At 38.1% G+C, this 16,036-nt stretch overlaps 1 protein-coding gene across 4 annotated transcripts in view; it reads right to left on the bottom strand.

The window, feature by feature from the left end:
* Positions 1 to 10,637, bottom strand: part of LOC145292105 (LIM and senescent cell antigen-like-containing domain protein 1) — a 314,593-nt gene extending 303,956 nt beyond the window's left edge. For 2 of the 4 annotated variants that reach the window (XM_080138195.1, XM_080138201.1), the window contains exon 1: positions 9,734 to 9,855. In XM_080138195.1, the coding sequence (XP_079994321.1) occupies positions 9,734 to 9,840 (107 nt within the window). In that variant the 5' untranslated portion in view covers positions 9,841 to 9,855. Of the gene's footprint in view, positions 1 to 9,733; positions 9,856 to 10,401 lie in introns of those variants that run through there. The other 2 variants (XM_080138205.1, XM_080138200.1) reach the window with 2 other exon arrangements.
* Between the last annotated feature and the right edge of the window lie 5,399 nt (positions 10,638 to 16,036).

Below are 16,036 nucleotides of genomic sequence, written 5' to 3'. Positions count from 1 at the left end.
TTGCCGAACAACAGTAACGAGATGATTAGTCTAAGAGAAGCTAGGTAACTAGCTTAACTAATCACTAACCCGTAGTGAGACAACTCCTTTTATACATACTAACTCTCAGTGGCGAGAATTCCAACGAGAATGTCTATTTAACTTAGTAGGAAACAGACACCAAGTTTCTCAGTAACGGCAAAACAGCAGTTCAGTGTCTTTTCTTCCCTCCGACCCACCCCCGGTAAGTCAAATCAATTTCAATTCCTACAATATCCCTAAAAAACAAATTAGTGGCCGATGTTCTGTTGTAGCGAAAGGTAATATTTACCTTTTAATTTATTTTAATAAATATTACTTTAAATACTATTTTTAATTTTAATTAATTTTTCTTGTCTTTACGTTCTTTCCTTTCGCTCAAGATCCCCCCCCCAATAAACTTTTATTTTTGCGCCAACGCCGGTGGTGAGGAGGGGGAGAGTCCAGTTACATGTAGCATATTTAGCCTTTCTTCGTTATTGGAAAACAAGATGGCCGCCATTAAAAATGATAGGGATTACGTTGGATACTGAATGTCTTCAAATACGGATAACTGCGTGCTTGCGCAAAAAATAAATGCGATATGTGTTCTCAGCGTACCCAAAAACCTTTCGAAGTCGACAAATTAAAGCTGAATGTCGAGGGGTCGATAAACTAAAAATTTACCAAAAAGAGATATCATTAAACTTGAAAATACTACTAAAAATTAGCACGGATCAATAAGTGCACTTGCACAAAAAAAAACTTTGTTCATTTTTCGCGTATTTTTTTTTTTTTAATATACCATTCCGTGACAAGTAGTTACACGATAAAAGTTTTTTTTTATTTTCCTTTATGTGCAACTAGCGGGGGGTACTCGGCGTTGCCCGGGGGTTTGGAGGTGTGTGTGTTGGGGGGGGGGCGTTGATTAAAACAACCCTGTTAAAAAAAAAAAAAAAACCTTGGTCGGGTGTTTGGAGGTGTAAAAGAAAAAAAAAATGTTTTAGTAGAAGAGTAGGCTTGAACCCCGAACCTTTGACGCGGTGGTGAAAAGGAAATGGAAAAAAAAAACCTGCCACCTAACCATCTCGACCACGGAAACAGATGAATTGATAAGTGTTAAGTTGACGTTTATAAACCGAAATTAGCAGGTGTCACAACGTCAAATTGCGTGATGTTTGACCTAGTTTTGCGTTGAAAGCCAGTTTGTTTTCCCCGCTACGCGGCGATCAAAAAATATCTCGAAAATAGCTTGTAAAAGTCAGGTAAATTAAAGATAGCTGCGACCCGAGTTCATTAGTCGTAGATATTATTATTTAGACAGCATATAAAAAGTTTTAAGAAGGAGCGAGCCCACCGAGAATGCCGGCCAAAAAAGCCTTTTGTAGACATAGAGAAAAAGCGAACACACATATATACATACATTTTCGCTTTTATATATATAGATATAGATAGAAGATATGTATTTAGCGCTTGGCCCCGGGCCTGGCATTATTTACTGCCAGGTCCTCATTTGGGGTCCAAAAAACTTAGGCATGGAGCCGATAGGGGGAGTGGGGGTCGAGGGTCATTCTAATCTAGTTTCTAGGTCTTTGAAAGACTTTATTAGCTCCCCAACACTAAGACACTATCACCATAATACCTCATTCTTACCATGGAGTTTATCTACTTAAAATCTCCCCAGCGTATGAGTCGGCTTTGTCTACATTCTGGAAAAAAATAAATATTTGCATATAAACAAAATCATATGTACAAACAAAAAGGGTTTTTTTTTTTTTTTTAATATTATTAAAATAGGACTAAATGAGGGATGAGATGATGGGGAGAGGGGCAAACTAAGATACACCCAAAAAGAAAGAAAAAGAAAACTAAACAAAATGTCTATGGGGACGGGTTAGTAAGGGATTCTCCCAGCCTACTTATAAATGTGGAGCGCCCACTGTCTTCCAGTCCCGAAGGTCGAAAGCAAGCAGGTCGTTCCCTCGTGGGGAATGGGGGACCTAGGGACGATATTTGAAAAACAAATTAGATAGGGATGGGTAACATAGGGAATGGACGGTGTCTTCCAAGATAACTGTACATATAGGGGCAACTGACCGGGGACAAAACAAAGGGTGGACTGGCCATTTTTGGAAGCTCTCCTATTGCCGATGAAAAATAAAATCGGAGACGGGATCAACTTTCATACTTGCCCTAGTCTAGCACCTAATAAAGAATTTTCCACTCGTGGTGGTTAGGACCTAACTATCCCTACTCTATAACTTTGTTCGGGGCTGGGTTCCGTAGAACCTTAGCACCGCTTGACAAATACCACTAGGGTGGGAAAACAAACCTAAACCTAGCGCCTCGTCGGATGCACAAACTAGTGTTGTGCACCCATCTCCTATCAAAGTCTATGCGGTGCAATCTTTTCCAATCGCATCTGATCTTTACTTTAAGCTGATGCTTAAAATAAGCGACCAGATCCCAATCCGAAACAGCTTGCCCCTCATAGACAATGTTGAGACGTGAAACCCACGTCACTAACCTAGCTACAGCTAGGATCGCGAGAAACACCAACCGTTTCTTCCCAGTGAACGGCGTATCCATGTTGTCGACGACATACGCCAAATCAAGCGGCACCAACCGCTCAGGGTCGATGCGAGCCGTTACCTCTCCGACGTACTCCCAGAGCCTCCGAATTCCGCTGCAAAGAAAAAAGGCGTGATCCCTTGTTTCATCCTCATCATCCTCGCAGCGGGGGCAAAAGGGAATGTATTCATCCCTCCTGCAGTCCCTGGCAAGCACACTAAAAAGTGGCAGCGCATTCCAGACCAGCCTCCATGTTATGGAAAACTCTGAATTGTTTAAAAAGCTTCTGGCTGGCGCCCAATACCACTGAGCGAGGACCTCATCCCTCGACATGTGCAGCCGCTCAACCAGCGGATCTTTTGCGGTCCCCACCACTAAATCCCGATATAGCCTCCTCCTAGGCCGTGGCAAGGTCACTGGACCTCGGCAATGCCCTAAGGGCGGCTCGGCATTAGGAGAGGAACTGCCATTCCCCCACCGGTCTTCTGCGACCTTTGGCAGCAGGGGAGGATAAGAGCTGTGGAAAAACTTGCTCCACAGCTGGTACCCAGTGCAATTCCTCAAGCAGTGTCCGACTCAGGAACGCCAATCTTTCAGTGTACTTATGACTTAACAAGTCAGGCATTCCTAAGCCTCTCTCGCTGAGTTTCTGTGTCAGACCTGTCTACGGACATACGGCTTTCCCCCCTTCCAAAGAAATTTGAAAAGGAGTCGCTCCAAAGCCTTACAGCGGTCCACAGGCAGAGGAAGTACTGACAAGCGGTAAAGGATCAACGGAAAGACGTAAGTTTGACACACCTCCGCACGACCCTTCAGGGATAAATCCCTGCGAATCCAAGTCCTTACTGACGATTCGACCTTCGTCTGTACTTCCGACCAATTTTTGTCCAGCTGGAGTCCAGGCCCGAACCAGACTCCAAGAATCTTTATCGGGCCATCAGTCCAGCCGAACCCATCTGGAAGCGAGTTTACCCCAGTCCAGGTGCCCAACTGCAGGCCAACGGACTTGCTGCGATTGACTACAGCCCCTGTGACACTTTCATACTCAGCGACCGCCTCCATCACCGCTTTAATATCAATCCTTCACCCTACAAAAACGGTGACATCATCAGCGTACGCGGACACCTTGGCGAATTTGCCGCCAGGTAGAGCTATGCCGCGCAGGACTGGTCTAGTCGCCTCGTCCCTTAATTTGCGAAGGAAGGGCTCCAACGCCAGGACATACAACAGAGGCGACAGCGGACAACCCTGGCGCACCGACCGAGAGACCCCAAAAGACTTTGACAACCTACCATTTACTTGTACCGCTACCGCAGGATTACGATACAGAACGGAAATCCACTTGCGGAAGTCCGGACCAAAGCCGGCGGTCTCCATAACGGATTCCAAGAAACCATGGTTGACCCTATCGAACGCTTTGGACTGATCTAAATTGATCAGCGCGGCTCCTGTGTCGTCTTCTAACCCCTCTATGATCGTGCGCACCAAGTGCAAGTTGTTTTGAATCGATCTTCCCTTCACAGAACAAGTCTGATCCGGTTCGACCAAGTCACCGATAACCTGCAGTCGGTTTGCAAGAACGCGGGCCAAAATCTTCAACTCTGTGTTTAGCAGAGTGATGGGCCTATAATCATCTAAGTCCTATCCCCCCCATACCGCTCTCTTTTCTTCAGTAGTGTGACCACTCCTTTGGTTACCTGCCCAGGGATGGATCCCTGTGCAAACCAGTGGTTAAACACACCCGTCAGAAGAGAAACAAACATGGGCGACAGCCTCAAATACAGTTCGTAGGGCAGACCATCGAGCCCTGGAAATTTGTTATGGCCAACCTGCTTCAACGCAGTAATGACTTCACGCTCCGTAACCATCCCATCACAGCTAGCTGCTCGGGCCGCAGTAAGGCGGGGCGAGCCGGCTAAATAGCTGCCAAACTCCTGGCCACGGAGTCTGGGTAGTTGGGCAAAGCGCTCCTCCAGATGTTGACGAAACCCATTGCAAATCTCTCAAGTCGATACGAGGGTATGTCCTTCCAGGTTTTTCGCCTTCCGAATGTACTCATCCGAGCCACGTCTTAAGGCAGCCTTACGCTCAACAGCGTCAACGTTCACGGTTTCGTTAGACTCTTTTTAACCTAGCTCTAACTACTTGACCTTCATAACGCTCGCTAGCCAAGCGCTGGAGGTTCCCCTTAACTACTGCTATCTCTAGGAGATCCCCACCAGCCACCGCCCGGGTCAGCCTATCATCTAGGTGTCTTTTGGTCCGTGTCCTAGTTAACGCGAGGCGTTGGCTATATTGGACACAAAAGAGCCTAATGGTAGCCTTAAGTTTAACCCACCAGCTATTCCCAGTAACCGCCCCCACTAACTCCCGCTGAATTAGTGTTGTCAGCTGTTCCCGGAAGTCGTTCGTCTCCAGTAAGGAGACGTTCAACTTCCAGTAGCCAGTTAACCAAGGCCTATTACCTACTCTCAAATGGGCCATTACTAATTTATGGTCTGAATGACCTAGCCAGTGGAACGTGAGACAAGATAAGAAATCTATGCCGCCTCTTCTAACTAACATCCTGTCCAAGTAAGTATTTGGACCGGAGGCCACGCTATTTTGCCACGTCCACATCTCCCTCCCCGGGTGATCCAGATGGAACCTGTCAACAAGATCACATGAGGTCATCAGGTCAGCCAGGCTGCTTTCACACCTCTCCGACCCTCTATTCCCCCCGACCTTATCTATCTTGGGGTCCAGGATGGCATTCCAGTCCCCCATTAAAACTACCCGCTCCGGACCCGCCGAAAGAAACACCCCCACCTGCCGAAAAAAGGAAACCTTCTCTGTAGCGATATTGGGCGCGTAAACAGCCAAAATCCGGAACTTACCGCTTTTAACGGCAACATTGACCATGACCAACCTTCCATGAGTGCGTGGACCACAGTAACTGCCGCACCTAGGGTGCGACTCACTAGCACAGAAACCCCACAGCTATAAGAATTTCCATATACTGAGTAAACGTCAAAGTCGTTTACCAGCACATCGCAATCCCCGGGCCCAACAAAGTGGGTCTCCTGCAAAGTAGCTATGTCTACCTCAAGGCCACGAGATACCTCAGCACGTGAGCAGCCTTGCTTCGGGATCTCATGCCCCTCGCATTCAAATAGAAGATAGAAGATTATGAATAAGCACTAAAAACTTCTATTTTGTATTATAATTCTCTTCATTTTATTTTCAATCTATATATCTATAAAAGTGAACGTGTCTGTGTGTCTCCATTTCCCTACGCAATAACTGTCTAACTTAATAACTTGATTTAAACCCAGAACAAATGTTAAGGGGTCATAATAGGGGTCAAAGTTTTAAAAAATTTGACCTGTGGTCTCTACCAAATTACTCAGACAATTTCTGGCCTAAACATTTGAAATTTTACATAAAGGGTATTCAGAGATAGGGCAAGCTTTTTCATCGGTTTGGGTCGAAAATTTTTAGTTACCAATATATAAATGTATGTATGTATGTATGTTTGCCCAAAACTTTCAACAGAGGCGACAGATTTTCTCAAGATCAGTATCGTTTTGAAGTTCGACCTTTCAGACGACAAATATCGAAAAATTGGCTAAAAACATTAACACCTTTACCTGGGCACTGGTGTCGCTTTTTTCGCCGATATTTTTGAAAGTCATCCTCTCCTTTCGATTGTCTAGCCTTAATTTTTCAAAATGTCACTTCCGGTTTGGCGGTGGTCGTACCAGCATAGACGTCAAGTTTTTTCCCTGTTCTTTTCCTCCTTTGCGTGACGGGTTCGAGACTGCCTTCCTACTACCACTTTTTTTTTTGCTCAACAGACACATCCAAACACCCGGGCAACGCCGGGCTGAAATGCTAGTATATCTCTAAAAGTGAACGTGTCTGTGTATCTGTGTATCTGTGTGTCTACAGACTCGGAATTTGATATATAGGGTACTGAGATTTGGGGAAATCTATGTGATTGGTTTTCGGCCAGAAATTTGACTGTTAAGGGGCCAAAGTTCAACGATTTGACTTTTGAGAACTCTACAAAACTCCGACAATTTTGGGTCTAAACACTTGAAATTTTAGATATAGGTTCCTTGGACATGGATTTAACTTAATAACTTGATTTGAGCCCAAAACAATAAATGTTAAGGGGTCATAATAGGGGTCAAAGTTAAAAAAAAAAAAAATGACCGTTTTTTTTTTTTTTTGCTCAACATACACCTCCAAACGCCGGGCTGAAATGCTAGTAATTCAATAAATGTGTAAAAAAAAAAACGCATTTTATACTGTTCATAACCTTGACAACTTTCATTTATTTTGTATATTAAAAAAAAAAACTTATATTTTCTCCATTAATTATATGAACATTTATTGAATTAAAATATTCAATAAATGTTCATATAATTAATGTATTATTTTGTGCTATTGTATTGTTTTGTGTATTGTCAATGTTCTTCTGAAATTGGATTGTCTCCCCCTGAAACTGAAACCCAAAAAGTTCTCCCGTGACAGTAAAGCATAAGTGCGCTCTTTTTTCATCGTGTCCGACTAGCAAAAACAATACGTAATCGCCTAAAATAACTATACCCCCCCCCCCATTATAAAAATAGTACAGAATTTATCTCCCATAGCAAAAATGGCGCTTCTACACTATTTGGACGAAATTTCGGAAACCGTAAAACTGAATTTCACATGAAAACAACGGTATCTACGTATTCCACGTATTTTAAGATGATTATATCCAAAAATTACGAAAATCGATACGGTAGAAAATTATTTATTAAAGAAAATAGAAAACAGAATTTGATGAAAACGATCGTATAAGACACAGGCGAGTTCAAAAAGGGGGATAATTTTCCATTTCGATTTAAACAAGATGGCCGCAATTTTCACCTGCTAACACGATCAAAGTTGTTTTTCTTTAGTACCTTCTTCAGGAATATTCAGGCATAATTTGGAAGCTACCATTGTAATTTATTAGAATTGACAAAAAAAAAATCAGTAGAAACCATTGTTTTTTTTTTATCTGGAAACTTCATTTAGCAACTACAAAAGTTCGTCCTCAGAAATAATTAAACAACTGGTTAATTGCCTAAAATGCTAGCATAGTCCGGAAATTGGGGATCATTTTACGTTAAATTTATATGCGAAACTGACCCTGTGATCCCCTGCCTTAAATTCTAAAATAATTATTTTATTTAAAGGAAAATGGTGGGATCGTTCTACCGCTCTCCACCTCCAGTAGATATCTCACTTCTGATGCAATTAAGAGCCAAGTACGTTCAAGGATGGTGTACTGTTGCCACATCTGGGCAGGAGCTGCTCGAACCAGCTTATCCTGCCTTGACAGAGTTCAAAATAGACTTCATAGCCTAGTGGGGGTGGGGGGCTTTTCTCTTCCCTGCAACCTCTTTTTCACAGAAGAGATGTTGCGAGCCTGTCTCTATTTTATCGTTATTTTCATGGCAAGTGATCTCTGGCTCTGCTCGTCTGGGCTCTAATCTACTTAATTACCTGTTTTTCTTGCTTTCCAACTGACTACAAATATCGATGACTTTAAGTTCAACGTGATCAAATTCTTGATGAGCCATCCCGGGGTGTATCAGAATTTTTGTAGGAATTTTTGACACCTCTAACACGAAACTGCGAATAAAATATAAAAATCTCGTAATTTCTCTGTTAAAAGTGGGTTGTTTATTTTCTTTAGTGATTATACTTCCAAAATAAACTATTAAAGTTGTTTTAAAAATAATAGAAATATTTTTTTAAAAAAAACAGTAATGAATTTTCCGAACTCAATATTTTTAAATTTTTAAACTTTAAAAGTCTATCAAAATTTTTCTATTGATTCTATTTTTACGATATTTTCAGGGTCAATGTGAAATTTTATGTTCTTTCCAATAAATCGAATATAATATTTTAGACAAACGTTTTTTTTTTTAATTCACGCCCCCCCCCCACTATTTTGAAATGTCTATTAAAAAGTAAATAATTTATGTGCCAAAGTTTTATATATCACAAATTGAAGATAAAAGATCAATAAATAATATATTCTAATTTAAAACAAAGAAAAGTATTGTTTTTTAGAAATTTACCTGTAAAGTCCGAAGTTTTTTTTTTTTTTTTTTTTTTGTTTTTTTAATGAAACCTTGGTCCTTGCTCCTTTAATTGAAAAAAAAAAATTAGGGCTTGAATTACATTTTTCGAGGAGTTATAAGCTTGGAAAGACAGGGGGTCGAATAATTCATGCCTCCCATTTTGAAATGTCTATTAAAAAGTAACTAATTAATTTATGTACCAAAGTCTTATATATCACAAATTGAAGAGAAAAGGTCAATAAATAATATATTCAAATTTTAAAAAAAAGTATTGTTTTTTAGAAATTTACCTGTAAAGTCCGAAGTTTAAAACCTTTTTAAAAAAAAACACGTTGTTTTTTTGTTTTGTTTTTTTGTTGTTTTTTTTAATGAAACCTTGGTCCTTGCTCCTTTAATTGAAAAAAAAATTAGGGCTTGAATTGCATTTTTCGAGGAGTTATAAGCTTGGAAAGATGGGGTGGAATTATTCACTATTTTCACGAAATTTCTGCCCCTTAATTGACCAAATTTCCACTACTAAAGATGACGACATGTTCCCCTTGACTACTGTAGTACTGTACTGTACTGTAAACTGTACACTAATTAACCCTTATCCTCAAGTGGCCTCCGGGCCTTGATAAGTGATAAATCCATTTAAAAAAAACAGTACGGGGGCGCATTTGAACGACCCCCTCCCCTCCGCCCCTGCCGTAAAATTGTTATCGTTCGTTCTATAAAATTGTTGTTCTTTTTTTCTCCCACAAAAATAGCTTAATAAGGAGGGTTTGGTTTTTTTTAGGTTTTCACACGTAATTGCCTAAAATAGCAATATATCAATTTCGGGGTGAGGGATTCCGGATGCTGAAAATGTTAATCAATAAGATGCTTGTTGAGAAAGAGGCGACAGATCGATTTTTTTTTTTTTTTATATATACCGGTTTTAGCAAAAACAATATTACGTGCGTAATTGTCGTATCGAAAATAGTAATATATCCAAATATTACGAAAATTCGCCAAGTAGAAAGTAATTTATAGTTAAAAGCAATTTTTACGGAAAATTGGGGGGGGGGATTGCATCTTACCTACATGTGAACGCTTTGAAGATTGCAAATACAGGGGAATACTTATCTGCTTCTCGCCACTTTAATGGCTGACGTCTAAAACAGACCACAACGATAGACTTTTTCATACTAAAAACACAATTTCGTAATTTTTGGATATATTACTATTCTCGACATGACAATTAAATAAGTACTGTTGTTTTTACTTAAAACCACAAATAAAAAAAAAACGATCTATCGATTATGTCTGTACAAATATCCAATAATAATACGCAATAATACTGCACAAGCTTTATTAGTATTTGTACATTTTAACATTTTGTTGTTTTCATTTCAGGAGAGTTCCGTCCGCGGCAAGGGAAGAGTTAACAAAGCCCCCCACCCCCACCCCATCATGTTAAAACGCACAAGCGTAACTTTATTTTTAAAGGAATCTTTGTTTTAAATTCTGTTAACATTTTCCTTCTTTTTTTTTCTTTTTTTTTTTTGTAAAAACTTACCTTAGTTTAACATTTGTTTTGTAACAAACTTTTTGAACTGTTACTAACAGTTCGAAAAGTTACCTTTTTTTTTTTCAGAAAATAAATTGCAAAAAAATGATTTTTTTTTTTTCTTTTAGTTATGTGAGAGAACCGTTAATCAAGCGATAATTATTTTATTTTTATTTGAAATAAAAAGTGTGAACTCACCTGCCAGTCATGAATAGTGTTAAAAAGAATCCAGTTATTTTTTTCTTTTTTAGAAAAGAAGAAGAGGCAACTTTTACGTTGTTTTAATTAAAAAAAAAACTCCCGAAAAGTGGAAATCAAAAGTTTACATAAGTTTTCTTGACTTTTTTCACGCGTTTATTTTTCTCCCTTTCAAAATCTTGTTTACTTTCTCCCCCTCTCTATTATTCACTGCTTTACCCCACGCTTTCGTTCTCCTCTCACTCTCTTTGTTTCTCATTAGAGGAGAAGGCAGAGAAAGAGAGAGACGCACAATTCTTCTGACATGACTTTCCAATGATCTCACTTCCGCTGAAGAGAAAAAAACGCCAACACCAAAACTGCTCCTAAAAAAGAACTACGACAAACTTATCCTTTTTAATAAAAGCAATAAAAAATGAAATAAATAAATAATAATAATAAATTTTCTCATTCGTTATATTTTAATATTAAATTAATTACTTGTTTGTTATTGTTATTTTATCGTAGCCTAACTTTTTATGCTTATTTTTTTACCATTCCTCAATCGGCGCTTAAGAAGGCAGACCGAAATTCGAAAATTGAAATATTAAATTTCAAGTAAAAACCAATGGTATTTACTTAATTCTCCTGTCACAATAATAAACATATCCGAAAATTTCGAAAAACATAAAGGTAGAAAATTAATTAATTATGAAAATAGTTTTGAAAGACAATTAGCGAAACTTTAGTTTTGCTAAAAAACAAAACAAAACAAAAAACTCAGAATAAAAATAAATAATAAACAGCAGAATTTGGATTGTAACAAGGGAGGTAATTATTTTCTGAAAAGTTTGAAAATCTTAGGCTAATTTATTAAAAATTCAATTTTCTCTAATTGTCTTCGAAAACTGTTTTCATTAATAATTAATTTTGTACCTAATAGTTTTTCGTCATTTTTGGATATTTTCATTACTGCGACATGACAAGTAAGTAGATACCATTGTTTTTATTTGAAATTCAATATTTCGAATTTCGCTATTAAAACGAAGAAACGTCGTTTTTCCTTACACTATACCACTCGGTTTGTTCAATTGTAATTTTAAAATTATATAGGCATCTGTTCAACCAAATTTTCTCCAAACTGGACCTCATAAAGGCATATTTTCAAATTCCAGTCGCAGAAGACATTCATAAAACTGCACTGACCACACCATTTGGTCTTTACGAGTTCTTAAGGATGCCTTTCGAGCTGAGAAACGCCTTTCAAACTTTCCAGCGTTTGATTGACAAAGTTTTCAGAGGTCTGCCGTTCATATTCGCATATGTGGACGACATTTTAATCACCAGCAGAAACCTTGAAGAACACCGGCTACACCTGGAACAAACTTTCGAAAGACTGTCACATTTCGGCCTGAAACTAAACACCGATAAATGTGTTTTTGGCCACCAGGAAGTTCAATTTCTCAGTCATTTAATTGACAAGGATGGAATCTCCCCTTTGCCTGAAAAAGTAAGTGCCATTTCAAATTTCCCTCTACCAACATCTGTCAGACAAGTACGCCGTTTGGTAGGCATAATTACCTATTACCGACGCTTTTTGCCTAACTATTCCACGTTACTCGCACCTTTAATGGACTTGTTAAAAAAACGAACCAAAAACCAACAGTTAGTTTTGGAAGGACCTGCACTACAGACCTTCGAACAATCAAAAACTGCTTTGGCAAACTTCACCAAACTTACGTATATCCAAGAAGCGATACAACGGAACTTACACTTATGACAGACGCATCGGAAATAGCAGTAGGAGCTGTCATTCACCAAATTTCTGACAACAAAATGACCCCTATTTCATTCTTCTCTGCCAAGTTAAACAAAGCGCAGAGTAAATATAGCACTTTCTCGAGAGAGTTACTTGCAATTTACCTTGCAATTAAGCACTTTAAACATCTCCTCGAAGGCAGAAAATTTTACATTTATACGGTTCATATATCTCTAACATTTGCTCTACACACACGTCGACAAATATGGTCCACGAGAAATTCGACATATGGACTCAATATTCTACCGATATACAGTACGTAAAAGGACAAGAAAACGTTGTAGCTGACGCTTTATCTCGCGCAACAATTGCTTCTGTAAATTCCACTTCACTAAGTATGGAATTAATAGCACAAGAGCAATTAACCGATACCACGCTCCCAGCTATAATAGACAAAACTTCACTGAAGCTGAAAGAAATGCCGATACCATTCGGAACAATAAATTTCTATTGCGATGTTTCACAAAAACACCCTCACTCTTATATTTCACCCAGCCTCAGACGACAAGTTTTCCAGCACTTCCACAATTTGTCCCACCCAGGAAAACGTGCCACCGTGAAATTAATAGCGGAACGTTTTGTTTGGCCAAATATGAATTAGTTGGACCAAAACTTGCATTCCTTGCCAAAAAAACAAAGTTCACAGGCACACAAAATCACCTTCAGGAACTTTCAGTATACCAGATGCTAGGTTTACTCATGTTCATATCGACTTGGTTGGACCCTTGTCCACTTCAAAAGGACATACCCACATCCATACTATAGTCGATAGATTCAGCAGATGGACGACAGCAATACCAGTGAAAGACATATCAGCCGCAACAATAGCCAGAGCGATTTTACAAGATTGGATAGCGATTTTCGGAGTGCCCTCCGTAATCACAACGGACAGGGGCTCACAGTTTCAATCAACTTTTTTCGCTGAATTCAACCATTTGTTGGGAACAAAGCACATTAAGACTACTGCCTACCATCCTTGCACAAACGGTATGGTGGAACGATTGCATAGACAATTAAAAGCATCTTTGGCTATGAACGAAAACAAATCGGACTGGTCAGACAATTTGCCACTCATTCTCCTAGCAATTCGCAATACTGTGAAGGAAGATTTGCAGAGCACACCTGCAGAATTAGTTTTCGGATCAGCACTAATTTTACCGGGACAATTCTGCAAAAACAATACAGACATTTCCCCAACGACAACTTTTGTGACGGACTTAAAGCATAAAATGTCACAATTAAAATTTACTCCAACCAAAAAGCCAGACACAAACATTTTCATTCCAAGCGATATTCACACCTGTAAATACGTTTTTATCAGGAACAACGCAGTAAAAAAAAACACTATATCCAAATTATTCCGGACCTTATTTAGTTCTCGACAGAAGTAAAAAGTATTATACGATATTAAAAAGAGAAAAAAAAGACACTATTGCAATAGACAGACTTAAAACTGCATTCATAGACGAACAATTACACGTTTCTCCTACTCCAATACAAGAACATACACAATCAGAAACGGACAAAGAAATTACAAAAAACAACACACCACAAACAACAACAAAAACAGGTCGAAAAGTTCATTTGCCAAAGCATTTCAAACAATACATAACTTATTAAAAAAAAAAGAAAGAAAAATACATAAAAAAACAAAAACGAAATACGTTTCTCTTGTATATATATATTTTTTTTTCTCCCCAGGAGGGGGAGTCTTGTTCGTACATGTTTTCCTCACATATACACACCCACATGTACGCATGCACATACGCACACACACGCGCATATACACATCATCATACACACATACGCACACATGGGAAACATCACTTCCCCTGAAAGGAATTCCAGACATGCGCAGTCAGAACACTCACCCCGATATAAAAGTCAACACAACCATTCAACTTCCTCTTTCTTCCCGGGTTCGTCAACCAGGCAAGTTCGGTGTCCATAGCTCTTGGCTTGAAGACTTTTCCACGTGGACGACTGCTATCATGAACGCACGGTTTTGCTGAGGCCAACACTACCTTTCTATTTCCCTTTCTACATGCGGAATGGCCATTTCTCGTCCTCAACTTCATTCCTTTCTTTTCCACGCATGTAATCGTCAACGCCTGAATGAACACGTGTTTCACCTAAACCATTTTATTTTCGACAGAAAATAAACGACATGTTTATTTTATCCAGCAATTGAGTTTTTGTTTCCTTCATTCCATTCGTTTCATTATTTTCTTTTGTAGCGAGTTAGGGTATTTATATCCTGGTCCGCAACACATCTTCAAACCGTTCTGTAAAACGTCACCATTATACACATTAATAGCAACGTTATCAACTCGTGTGTTTAATATAGTCCGAGTCAATTTCAATGGAAGAGCATTAGCACTACAATGAATAAATAAAATTTACAAAAAAAATGGATAAAAACAATATGACTTACCTATTGTAAAACAAATAGATTTTTATTAACGAACTACACAGACGAGAAAATTAACTTTAATGTCTTATGTATCTGAAGATAATGTTGCTTTTACAGACATCCATACTTTTTTGAAAAAAAGGCGCAAAAATTGATTAACACCCTCTATCATTTTAATTAATCAAATCCAAATGAATTTTTTTAGTCGATTTTGCTTTTGCAATTTTGGGTTTGTATTACTGTACACATAGATTTGAAAAAGTTGTCAAAAAACAAATATAGAACAAATAAATGTTATCAAAGGCAAGATAAGTTACTTTTCTACCTAACTGGATATATTTTTTGTGTTTTTATTCAGTGTAACATGTTTATTCAGCTCGAAAAACATGCAGTGTTTACCGATGTATTGGAAAATTCAAAATGGCAGCCGACTCTCTCTCGGAGAGGGTACGTTTGGGAAAAGGTATTATAAATAATAAACTAGACAAAATACTGTTAGAAATTCGCTCAATATATGTTACCGTGACATAAGTTGACATATGTTCGGTTGTTTTCTAACAGTATTTTGTCTAGTTTATTATTTATAATACCTTTTCCCAAACGTACCCTGTCCGAGAGAGAGTCGGCTGCCATTTTGAATTTTCCAATACATCGGTAAACACTGCATGTTTTTCGAGCTGAATAAACATGTTACACTGAATAAAAACACAAAAAATATATCCAGTTAGGTAGAAAAGTAACTTATCTTGCCTTTGATAACATTTATTTGTTCTATATTTGTTTTTTGACAACTTTTTCGAATCTATGTGTACAGTAATACAAACCCGCAATTTTTATTATCTCAAGAGTCATATATTCTATTATATGAATGCATTTTTTTTTTATTATTGGAAACCTGTTATTAAAAAAAAATCTTTGTTTAAACTTCATATCACGTAATATTTGAATTTAATATAATTTAAAGCTTTTTAAAAATAATTATTTTTTAGAATTTTGTTGTTTTTTTGTTAGTTCGTTTGTTTGTTTGTTTTAATTCGAATAATTATTTTACCAAGAAAAAAAATGATCAAGAAAAAATGTTTATTTGATTTTTGCTAGATTTTTAAAACATGGGTATGTCTACGGCTTCAAAAACGTCACTACATAGGAACGTTGTTTCAAAGCGTCAATAATGTAAAGACAATTTTAGTCTTGCATTTCCATTATTTTTGTATGCTGTAAAAAATTTTTTAAAATATATTAGCAGTTTATTTGAAGCGGTTTCTTTTAGATAGTAAAAAAGTTAGGATGATAATATTAAATTACAGTTACATACAGGGGGGGTTAAAACTGTGGCACGTGTTGGAGGTACCTATAGTATGAATACTTCAGATTTGTATTATTTGGAATCTTCAGACTTCTGCTCTCATCTTGAGTGTCATTTT

The sequence above is a fragment of the Euprymna scolopes genome, chromosome 13 (genome assembly GCF_053919585.1).
Source record: "Euprymna scolopes isolate OS-2025 chromosome 13, ASM5391958v1, whole genome shotgun sequence".
NCBI lineage: Eukaryota > Metazoa > Mollusca > Cephalopoda > Sepiida > Sepiolidae > Euprymna > Euprymna scolopes.
Note: the sequence above shows the minus strand (reverse complement) of the source record. Positions and strands in the feature narration are given on the sequence as shown.